Consider the following 12,851-nt stretch of genomic DNA (forward strand, 5'->3'; position numbering starts at 1 on the left):
ATTAAATGTATTCTTCTCCTCAGTCTTCACGAGGGAATCGGGGGGGCTTCAGTAACCAAAACTGCAGTGTTTATCCTCATAACACATCACCGGAAGCACCTCCATGGTTAACAGAGGACAGAATTAAAATTAGACTTGGGAAACTTAACATTAATAAATTGCCGGGGCCAGATGACTTGCACCCGTGGGTATTTGGGGCGCTCAGTCAAGTAATTGCCAGACCATTGTGCAAAATTTTATATCGACAGTCTACTGACTGAAATGGTACCAGCTTGGAGAAAAGCCAATGTAGCACCAATATTTAAAAAAACAATCCCTGGGAATTACAGGCCAGTTAGCTTAACATCAACAGTATGCAAGCTCTTGGAGGGGATGATAAGGGACTATATACATGATTTTAGTAATGAGAATGGTATTATTAGCAGTAATCAGCATGGATTCATGAAGAATTGTTCTTATCAAACCAATCTATTAACCTTCTATGAGGAGGTGAGTTGCCATCTAGATAAAGGAAGGCACGTAGATGTGGTGTATCTGGATTTTGCAAAAGCATTTGACACCGTTCCCCATAAGCATTTACTGTACAAAATAAGGTTCGTTGGCATGGACCATAGGGTGAGAACATGGATTGAAACCTGGCTATAAGGCCGAGTTCAGAGGATGGTGATAAATGGGGAGTAATCGGAATGGTCAGGGTGGTTAGTGGGGTCCCCCAGGGTTCTGTGCTGGGATCGATCCTATTTAATTTGTTAATAAACGACCTGGAGGATGGGGTAAACAGTTCAATCTCTGTATTTGCGGATGATACTAAGCTAAGTAGGGCAATAACTTCCGGAAACCTTGCAAAAAGATCTGAACAAATTAATGGGGTGGGAAACTACATGGCAAATGAGGTTTAATTTAGAAAAATGTAAAAAAATAAATTTGGGTGGCAAAAATGTGAATGCAATCTATATACTGGGGGGAGAACCTCTGGGGGAATCTTGGATGGAAAAGGACCTGGGGGTCCTAGAAGATGATAGGCTCAGCAATGGCATGCAATGCCAAGCTGCTGCTAACAAAGCAAACAGAATATTGGCTTGCATTAAAAAGGGAATAAACTCCAGAGATAAACCGATATATCGCCCACTCTACAAGAGTACCTGGAGTATTCTGTCCAGTTCTGGGCACCAGTCCTTAGGAAGGATGTGCTGGAAATGGAGCAAGTACAAAGAAGGGCAACAAAGCTAATAAATGGTCTGGAGGATGTTAGTTATGAGGAAAGGTTGAGAACACTGAACGTATTCTCCCTGGAGAAGAGACACTTGAGAGGGGATATGATTTCAATTTACAAATACCATACTGGTGACCCCACAATAGGGATAAAACTTTTTTGCGGAAGGGAGTTTAACAAGACACGTGGTCACTCATTAAAATTAGAGGAAAAGAGGTTTAACCTTAAACTACGTAGAGGTTTCTTTACTTCAAGAGCGGCAAGGATGTGGAATTCCCTTTCACAGGCGGTTGTATCAGCGGGGAGCATTGATAGTTAAAAAAAGACTATTAGATAAGCACCCGGACGACCACAACATACAGGAATATACAATGTAATACTGATATATAATCACACACATGGGTTGGACTTGATGGACTTTTGTCTTTTTTCAACCTCACCTACTATGTAACTATGTAACATGCAGAAGAGAAACAGCAGTACATTGATCTCCCCAGAAAAATGCTGTGCAGGGAGCAGTAGTGTTTTGTGCTGCCCTAGGCCTAACTAACATTGTACACCCCCTAATTTAAATATGACCCACCCCTTCCTGTCAAGGACACACACCTTTCTCTTTAAAACCCACCCTGAAATTGGAGACACTAGTTCTTAGGGCTGGGGGGGGGGGGCATTGTATTCCCTTAATTTGCATAGATTTCCTCTCACTTCCTGTTTGACTATAGGATAGAAAGTGAAGGGAAATCTCTGCAATGGGACAGAGATGGTAAAAAAATTAACTGACAGGGGCTATAACCCTCCCTTACTCTATCCCAAAAAAATAAGTTTTCCCTATAGTTCTACTTTAAGCACAAATTTCTGATAATTTTATGGAGAGGACTGTAGCCTCGTACACACGACCGAGGAACTCGACGGGGGCGAAACACATAGTTTTCCTCATCGAGTTCCTTGTTAGGCTGTCGAAACTTGACAAGGCAAGTTTCTCCATTCCCGTCGAGGAAATAGAGAACTTGCTCTCTTTTTTGGCTCGTCAAGTTTCTCGACGGTTTCCTTGACGAAAATGTACACACGACCGGTTTCCTCTGCAAAAAAATATCTCCCAGCAAGTTTCTTGCTGGTTTTTGCCGAGGAAACCGGTCTTGTGTACGAGGCTTAAGAAGATATAACCATGCCAATAGTGCAGCAGAAAACATATAGTACAGTGAGGAAGGTTTGTGGTCCAGAATGATAGGACAGTCAAAATTAGAAGCAGCTTGCGTTGCACTAACAGTGTAGCACAAGCGGGCGGGGACCCTTTCCTTGCTGCCCTAGGCCTGGGCTTTGTTGGCCTAGGCCAGGATACAGCGTTGGCAGGCGTTAGCATGTCAGCCCAAATCTCACCATTGGAGTACAGGTAGGCTGTGCTCACAGGTAAACTGCTAGGAGGAAAACTGACCACACTGAGATGGATGTGTTTCCATGCCTGGTGTGGTCCGTTTGAAATAGGAAGGCAGGAAGACTGGCAGGATCACCAGATATTTCACACAAAGGAAGCAATACAAAGAGAACAGGACCCTTTTTCATACAAGTACATGCTACTACAGACACATGTCAGGAATATGAAATGTTGGGGTAACATACACTTTAGGACCCATTATATTTGCACGCAGGATCATTTACGTATTTTTTTAAACACATCTTTATACTCACACAAACCATTAACAAATAAAGGTGAATGCCCTCCTCAGAAAACAACAAGATGAAGTTCATGCTTTTATACCCACAGTACATTTAAAGCCTCTGGGGCCCGAGGGGTCCTTTACACCATTACATAAGTAAGGCAGTTCCCGTGTTATATATGCATGGAAACTGCACTACATTTTAAAAGTCCATTATTTACTATTCAGGTCATCAAACATTGCAAGATGCAGGTTTAATCCATTAGCCTATTTCTTTTTCCATTAAACTCAATTAAATAAGACTCTTTCAAAAATGTACTGAGCAATAAACAGATCACATCTGCAACTGTGCTTTTAAGTAAATCTTTACATTATGTTTTCTACCTACAAAATGTACGAGATGTACCCAGGTGTGCAGTATGACAATAGTAAGGTATCTTGTCCAGATGCTAATATTATACCAGCTGGGGAAATAATTGCACAAACAAAAGGATATCGTCCGCTAGAACCATAGGGGTAAAACAGCAAAGGAGAACATCAGCTGTGAAACAACCCAGAGTCATATATTTTCATTAATCAGTATTCCATAGGCCACCAGGAGGACATAAAAGTACGAGAGATCTTGATATAATGATAATGCTATTTTCAGATACCTTGGGGTGAAAGCTCCCTTGAGGACAAAAGATGGGGTACATTGAAGTAATACAGAAAACTTGTCTCAAAGGATTGTTCTCATTTCCTTGGCACGAAACACAGGGACACAACAGTTTATATGCAATTAGGCAATGTGGATTAAAAAGATAAAATATAATATACAATAGTTAGCTTAAAAATATCTTAGAGTACGAGGTTCTGATTGATTTTAATGCATTCTATAGAGCAGAATAAAGTTTTAATGACAATGATTCATATGATAACAGATACTAAGTAATGATTTTAAACTGTCACTACATAAAAAGTACAATTGAGGTAAATTAGTACTTCATATAGCATTTCACTTCATGAGTTTTGATTTTCTAAAGTATATCATGTCATTTGTAGGTAGGGATGAGCCGAACACCCCCCCCCCCCCCGTTTGGTTCGCACCAGAACCTTCGAACGGACCGAACGTTTGCACGAACATTTAGAACCCCATTGACGTCTATGGGACTCGAACGTTCGAATTCAAAAGTGCTAATTTTAAAGCCTAATATGCAAGTTATTGTTGTAAAACGTCTTTGAGAACCCGGGTCTTGCCCCAGGGAACATGTATCAATGGAAAAAAAGTTTTAAAAACGGTCGTTTTTTTTCAGGACCCCTGAAAAAACGACCGTTTTTAAAACTTTTTTTCCATTGATACATGTTCCCTCGGGCAAGACATGGGTTCTCAAAGACGTTTTCACAGGCATACTATACACCCAGCAGGTACAATATTTAAAGGAATTTTTCATTTTTTTTTTATTTAAGCATCATTAAAATCACTGCTCCTGAATCTTTAGGTGCAAACTACAGAGCACACGTGCAGTACACACCAAGTATCTTTAGGTGCAAACTACAGAGGACACAGGCAATAAACCACGTAAGAATACTGCAACTAGCACAATCACCTGCCTGCCAGTAAATTAGGAAGAACTGATCTAGCTAAACTATACAGTGTATAAATATATGTACAACACCTGGGATGTATATATATCCTCTACACACTGTAACATTAACTGACTAACCTGCCTGCCTGCTCTATCTACCTGCAAAATATGACACTCTCTCTGTCCTCTCTTAACCACCGCAACACACTACACAAGGCCGACCTGCAGGCGGCCTTTTATAGTGTGGGGCGTGTACTAAACCCCCTGAGCCATAATTGGCCAAAGCCACCCTGGCTTTTGGCCAATTATGGCTCTCCGTTTTTTGCAAGCTGTGATTGGCCAAGCATGGAGGTCATAGTGCATGCTTGGCCAATCATCAGTCAGCGATGCCGCAGTGAATTATGGTCTGTGAAACGTAACTCGAATTTGGCGCGAACGACCCATTTTGTTTGTATTTCGACGAACGATCGAACATACGATGTTCGAGTCGAACATGAGTTCGACTCGAATACGAAGCTCATCCCTATTTGTGGTTTTTTTTTAGTTGATTTAGCTTAATCTGAATTACTTTATGAGGTAAGTGGATATAAAACCTTAAGCGGTAACTCTACTTTTATGGGGCAACAAACAAATAAAAAAAACAACAATATATCGTATATAATTTTACACAAGTCATATTGTGATTAAATGTTATTAAAAATTACCTTTCTTTTTTAACCACTTAAGCCCCAGACCATTTGGCTGGTTAAAGACCGGGCTACTTTTTGTGATTCGGCACTGCGTTGCTTTAACTGACAATTGCGCGGTCGTGCGATGTGGCTCCCAAACAAAATTGACGTCCTTTTTTTCCCACAAATAGAGCTTTCTTTTGGTGGTATTTGATCACCTCTGCGGTTTTTATTTTTTGCGCTATAAACAAAAATAGAGAGACAATTTTGAAAAAATTCGATATTTTTTACTTTTTGCTATAATAAATACCCCCCAAAAATATATGAAAAAAAATAATTTCCTCAGTTTAGGCCGATTCGTATTCTTCTACATATTTTTGGTAAAAAAAGATCGCAATAAGTGTTTATTGATTGGTTTGCGCAAAAGTTATAGCGTCTACAAAATAGGGGATAGTTTTATGGCATTTTTATTAATATTTTTTTTTACTAGTAATGGCGGCGATCAGCGATTTTTATTGTGACTGCAACATTATGGCGGACACTTCGGACACTTTTGACACCATTTTGAGACCATTGTCATTTTTACACCAATCAGTGCTATACAAATGCACTGATTACTGTAAAAATCAGGTTAAGTATGTCCTAGGGAGTGCTTGTAACTGTTAGGGGCGTGGCTTGCCGTGACACGTCACTGATCGCTGTTCCCGATTATCGGCAGCAATCGGTTTCACGGGTCCCACAGGCGCGGTCACGGAGCTCACGGCAGGATCGCAAAATCGCCGTTGGCAGCACACGCCCGACCACACGGCTCGCAAATTAAAGAGGACCTACCTGTATGCCCATTTGCGCAGCCGTGCCATTCTGTCAACATACATAGTCGTGCACCGGTCGGGAACCGGTTAATCTGCGTCACTGTCGTTTTCTATAAAATGCAATGCAAGATGGTGTACAGAATGCCCCCCATAAATTTAATTTCCCGCTTCTATATGAGTGTGCACTAAGATTCAAGTCTAATTGGCCATCCTCTGCAACAAAACTTTTTGATGAGAAACTTCCAAAGGGAAATCGCATCTAAAGAGATTCAGACCTTGCTACTTTCCTCATTAGAACCCTGCACGTGCATCAGCTGATTGATAATTATAAAGTCACTCCCATTCACCTTCACTTCGCACATGGACACGGACAAACAGCTTTTTGTCTTCAGAATAACAAAAAGGTATAAACGCCAAAGTGCTGCATAAGTTGACTACACTATATAAATATCAATAAATAAATAATAGATGGCGTGCCTTTAGATATACGAGCTCCTAAAAATTGTTAATAAACTCCGCTGACCATTTGATGATTAATTATTATTTTTCACAGTCATTTCATATCAGTACATTCATATTTTATAAAAGAGCAGAGTTCATGCAGGGAAGAAGCAGTAGTTTTACAATAAGCCCACTGTATTGGTGATACAGCAGCAAATTCTAAGCTATAGCTTTCTCTTTCAGAATGTCGGGTTGTTAAATCTACTTCATACACCAAGCTTCCAAATATACCACGTCGGAGCGCAACCAAGAGCCCGGGACCATCCAGGCGCAGCAAGTCTCCTGCATCAACTAGTTCAGGTGGGTGCAAAAATCGAGCTGTGGAATCATGTATATGCAGGAGTTGGTATTTGCACAAGAGCTTAGATTGATATTTTAATGTTTTGCTTGTGAATAATTCTATGTCTCAAAATTTGTAAGAGAAAAACATGCCTGTCCACCTTATACCCACTGCTTTCTAACTTAAAGTGATATTAAATTCAAAGCCAAAGATGTAATATATCGCAGCTTATTTTTTTTACCCCCCCCCCCCTCTGTTTTTACATGGTGATACGGCCAGTAACACACCTCCTGTATTAGAGTTCCCCCACTCTTGATGAGGGAGCACCAAGGCACCTTTAGACAGCAGCATTCAGATGGTGTCATAGCAGATTTTAATACACTAACAAATTGAACTCCAGCTTTATAAGCAGTTACAGCAAACCGTTTTTCTTTAACTTTTGGGATAAAGGTTTTACACAAATACATACTGTATAAGCTGATCATTGCAAGCACCCACCTTAGTGGTAAATGATTTGTCTCTTCCCTGTAACTGTTACATCTTCGAGAGCTTGTTCTTTTAAAACACAACAGACTTACTGCCTGGATCACCAGGTAAAAATAAAGAAAAGAAATCCTAAAAAAATAAACTTAATGTGTTACTAATGTCAGGACCCCGCATTCACTATATGTGGTCTCCCACAGTACACAAAACATGGAAATACAATTATTTTAGTAAATATAAACTGCTAAATTCCTTTTCTTATCAGCCGTACTGTATATAGAAGCCTCGTGGCTTCTATCAGTTCCTGGTTAAAGCTTGTAGGAGGAATTTTCATACTGCACTGAACTGTACTATCAGGATCCAGGACCCTCCACCCTCTGTCTGGACAGTGCTGATTGGCCCTATGCTGATCACATGCACTCTTCCAAGAAAAACTAAAAAATATAGAAATACACGCCAAACTGAGCATGTAACTTTGTCTTATCCGGACCTGTTCTGGAGTCAGTAAAAGAAGAGGAGGATCTGTGCAAACAGGATCAAGCACCTTGTTGTTACTCAATGATTAACCCTTTAGGTTCCACAGTAAGTTTAACAAGCATGCTTTACTGCACATACAGACTGATTTTATTGTTGTGGGTTTAGTAACACTTTAATACAGCCACCACATCTAAGAATTGGATTAGCTGCAATATAACAAATCTTTGCTTTTGGGTTTAATGCTGCTTTTAGGAAACAACTTTTCAAATGTCAGCTCTGTTATTGACCAGTTGCGTTCACTACCACCAGTAGAAGATGGAGGAAATGGAGGCTTTAGACTAAAGCTGGCCATACACAGTTCAAATCTCGTTCATAAAAAAAATAGATTTTGGACAATCACTAACTTTTCTAACTGCTAGTAAGTAGGGTAAAGTCAAAGATCAATTTTGTTTGAAGTGATGAAAAAAAATTGAACGTTAGAGGATGGAAAAATTTTCTTGACAAACTAAATTATAACAGTTGATGTACTTTTCAACAACATTCATCAAGTCATTGATGGCATTATTGAATATACTGACGAGATTTTTCGTATTAAATGATCATGTCAGCATTTACCAGTGTATGACCAGCTGTAGTCTAATCCTGATAGCCCTTATTTTTATCCAAAGACAAGCTTTCAGGATCCATGTGGTTGGCTTGCTTTCAGTGTTGTCATCAAGCACTTATATTTATCCCTTTCATGACTTAGCCTATATCTGACATTTGGTGTTTACAAGTTAAAATCCGTATTTTTGGCTAGAAAATTACTTAGAACCCCCAAACATTATATATATTTTTTTTAGCAGAGAATCTAGAGAATAAAATGGCAATTGTTGCAATATTTTATGTCACACGGTATTTGTGCAGCAGTGTTTTAAACACACTTTTTTGGGAAAAAGCACACTTTCATGAATTAAAAAAAATATGTGAAAGATGATTTTACGCTTTATAATTGCACGCACTCGTGGAATGGCGACAAACTATGGTACCTAAAAATCTCCATAGGCGACACTTACATTTTTTTACAGTTACCAGTTTAGAGTTACCGAGGGGGTCTAGTGCTAGAATTATTGTGCTCGCTCTGATGATCGCGGCGATACCTCACATGTGTGATTTGAACACAGATTACATATTCAGGCATGACTTCCGTATGCGCTTTGTTTGCTGCTCGAGCTCGCGGGGATATTTATTTTATTTATTTTTATATTATTAAATTGTGTTAAAAAAAAAAAAATTTTTTTTTAAAATAAAATAAAAAATGTACTACTTTTATTGCTGTCACAAGGAATGTAAACATCCCTTGTGACAGTAATAGGTGGTGACAGGTACGCTTTATGGAGGGATCAGGGGTCTAAAATACCCCAAATCCCTCCTTTGCATTTCAAAGTATTCAGATCGCCAAAAATGGGCAAATTCTGAATACTGTATATATTTTTTAAATCCGGCACCATTGGCAGCCGAGTAAACCGGACGAGACGTCATGACAGGAGACTGGAACGAAGACGTTTACGCTTTGTTCCAGTTTGTCCCTAGGCACCGGAAGTGCCGAACCATGGATCGGGTCTTCGGGTGGGACGGTCAGATGTTCCCTCCCGCTCCTCTGGGATAACAACCGAGCACCTTTTACCTGCAACGGTTGTTATCCCTGGAAAGCCGATCGCCCGCTCAAAAAACAATACCGTGATGATGCCTGCAGCTGCAGTCATCATCCCGGTATAACCCCCTAAAGTCGGGAAGGGGATAATCAGAAATATACCCCATGAAATTTATTGAACTATAAAAGCGTTTTTGAATTTTATAAGAGCATTATTGTAGCATGCCATTGAGCTTTGATATGGCAACATTACTTTTTCTGTTCTTAACACGTCTTTGCTCTTTGCCCCATTCCTTCATAAAGACTAAATCGACTGACAACTGATATTTCAGCTTTTTCCTTCATTAACAGAATTCAAACAAAACACCATCACACAATGATTTCTTCTCAATTCACATCTTTAGACAGACGTTCTGTCTCCACATACAGCTTGACAGAAAGGTATTCACACCTCTGAGCATCAATAGGCTTTAAGCAGTGTTATCACACAATGAAAGGCCTTTCAAGAGCCAGCCACATTTAAAATGTCAACAGTCTACACAGAGAGATGAGTCATAGAATAAACCAACACTTTGCAATATGAGCTATCAGTAATGTCCCCTGTCCTGTAATTTAGGATATCATTTCTCAGTCACCCTATGGCCCTATCGGACATAAGGTGACCCTAGACATAAGACTCCTTGGTGACGCCGGTACAGGAGTACCCCTCATCCTCCCAAAGTCTCTGTTTGTCCCGGGTCATTCCGTTACATCAACTATTGCCCTAAAATTTGCAAACCTGTCACAAACCTGGACAATTCAATTAAGCATGTAATGAAAAATGCATAAGCAGGAGGTAACGACCAGCAAACACTGTATGTCTGAAGGGTCCGTACATTCAGAAATACAGGTAGCCTCCCCTTCCATTTGATTCTCTAATTAACCAATAAGTAGGGCAAAAAGGAGAGATCAAGCTTGAAAAGTTGTGCTTTCCATATACAGTGTTTTCTTCTGCCTGCGTTACTGTATTGAATGATCGGTCTGACGTGCCATTTCACTGCAGATAATTTGCTGATGCAATTTTTCGCAATGTTCTCATTTTGAATTGCTCAGGTTTGTGTCAGGTTTTTACTAAGAATCAAGTTAAAAGTCTTATTATCCTTGTGCATTTTATTTATTTATTTTTATACATTTTTCAAGGGTTCTTCAAAAAGTTCCAATGCTTTTTTTTAAACTTTATTAATTAAATATAAAAAAGTGCAGAAACGTTTTGAAGACACCTTTTTTTTAGAATATAGTTGACAAATTAAGCGGCAGCAATATTTGGCCAATATAGTGAAGAAAAAATAACAGTAATCTATTTTCATAATAAAACTTGAGTTTGAACTGGTGTACTGGGTCTAGTGGTAGACATTAGGCAGTGTTGGGTGGATGGTCTGGTATTGTGCAAGTGGAGGAAGGGGAGAGACTTTGGTAATGGGACATAAATCATGGTTTAGGTGGGAGGTGAAAGATCAGTAGGAGGGTCATTACTTCACAGTCTGGTTTGATACCATTGAAACATTGTAATATAGACTGTTGTTGAGTTTCAATAAGCAAGGTTTGAATATAAAATTTCCAGGCAACAAAAAAAATTGTGGACCTGTGTTTCCTTATGTAGAGAGGTCTCCACCCATTCTATTCAGAAAACATAGGACAGTTTGTCTACAAACAATGGGGGGGGTCCATAAATCCATATGGACCAGATTCAGGTACAAATACGTTACGCGGCGGCGTAACATATCCCATTTACGTTACACTGCCGCAGGTTTACAGCGTAAGTGCCTGATTCACAAAGCTCTTACCTGTAAACTTGCGGCGGTGTAACGTAAATCCGCTCGGCGCAAGTCCGCCTAATTCAAATGGGGCGGGCACCATTTAAATTAGGCGCGTTCCCGCGCCGAACGTACTGCGCATGCTACGTCCGTCAAATTACCCGACGTGGATTGCGCTAAATGATGTTGCAAGGACGTCATTGGTTTCGACGTTAATGTAAATGGCGTCCAGCGACATTCACGGACGACTTACGCAAACGATGTGAATTTTAAAATTTTGACGCGAGAACGACGGCCATACTTAACATTGGCTAGGCCACCTAGGGGGCAGTCTTAGTTTTACGCGGAGTATCTCGACGGAAACTACGTAAATTTAGAGCGACGGGTAAAGCGTACGTTCGTGAATCACTGTAACTAGTCATTTGCATATTCTACGCTGACCGCAATTGAATCGCCACCTAGCGGCCGGCCTAGAATTGCATCCTAAGATCCGACGGTGTAAGTCAATTACACCTGTCGGATCTTAGGGCTATCTATGCGTAACTGATTCTATGAATCAGCCGCATAGTTACGACGGCGTATCAGGAGATACATCGTCGTATCTCTTTTGTGAATCTGGCCCTATGTTGCTAAAAGAGATATCATTCTGGAAGGTTGTTTGCAGCCTCTAGAAATGTTGACTTCTGTGATGTCTATCAGGCCAAAGTATGTCCATTCTGAAGTTAAGGGCAGATAGTTGACTAGGTGTGTGTGGCAGGACGATATTATACCACTAAAATACCGCCTACGCACCTCCCGTCCCAGTGTGAAAGGGGCCTAACTGATACATTCTGCTGGAGAGCTTGTTCTTTAAAAAAAAGACATTCTGGCTGGATCATCAGATAAAATAAGAGAAAGAACGAATATAAAAGAGATTAAATGCAGCCATCACATCTTAAAGGGGTGGTTCCACCTAAAACTCATTTCTAACAATATATTCGTAAGACCCGTTACACTGCGGGTAGGCTGGCTTCTTTTTTTTTTTCCCCGTACATACCGAGATCTCGGGGTCTCGTCCCTAGGCGGTGGGCGTTCCTATTTGATTGACGTTCCTCGGACGGGCGCATACGTGACGTCACGACTTTCCGAAAGAAGCCGAACGTCGCCGCGCAGGCGCCGTATAGAGTCGGCTCTATACGGCACCTGCGCGGCGACGTTCGGCTTCTTTCGGAAAGTCGTGACGTCACGTATGCGCCCGTCCGAGGAACGTCAATCAAATAGGAACGCCCACCGCCTAGGGACGAGACCCCGAGATCTCGGTATGTACAGGGAAAAAAAAAAAGAAGCCAGCCTACCCGCAGTGTAACGGGTCTTACGAATATATTGTTAGAAATGAGTTTTAGGTGGAACCACCCCTTTAAGCCTCTTACACACAATCGTATTTTCATCGGACAAAGCTTAGGACTTTTGTCCGAAGGGCATTGGCCAGGAACGTGTATTGCATACAAACGGCAAAGAATTGTCGGCCAATAAACATGAAACTACGTGTTTTTTCAGCTCATTAGCGCCACCCTTTGGGCAACTTCTGCTAATGTCGTGTTATGGTGAGCATTGCTTCTGAGCATGCGTGTTTGTACTTTGGACTTGTGTATACACGATCGGAAAATCTGACAACACACATTTGTTGGCGGACAATTTTAAAGCATGCTATCCAACATTTCTTGGCGGAAAATCCGACAATTGTCCAATGGAACATACAAACGGTCGGATTTTCTGACAACAGCCTGTCATC

At 40.6% G+C, this 12,851-nt stretch overlaps 1 protein-coding gene across 4 annotated transcripts in view; it reads left to right on the forward strand.

Moving 5' to 3' along the window:
- Positions 1–12,851, forward strand: part of DCLK1 (doublecortin like kinase 1) — a 477,375-nt gene that overhangs the window by 205,136 nt on the left and 259,388 nt on the right. For all 4 annotated transcript variants that reach the window (XM_040340400.1, XM_040340401.1, XM_040340404.1 and 1 more), the window contains one exon: positions 6,598–6,714. In XM_040340400.1, the coding sequence (XP_040196334.1) occupies positions 6,598–6,714 (117 nt within the window). The remainder of the gene's footprint in view (positions 1–6,597; positions 6,715–12,851) is intronic.

This window comes from Rana temporaria, chromosome 2 (assembly GCF_905171775.1).
Source record: "Rana temporaria chromosome 2, aRanTem1.1, whole genome shotgun sequence".
Taxonomy (NCBI): domain Eukaryota; kingdom Metazoa; phylum Chordata; class Amphibia; order Anura; family Ranidae; genus Rana; species Rana temporaria.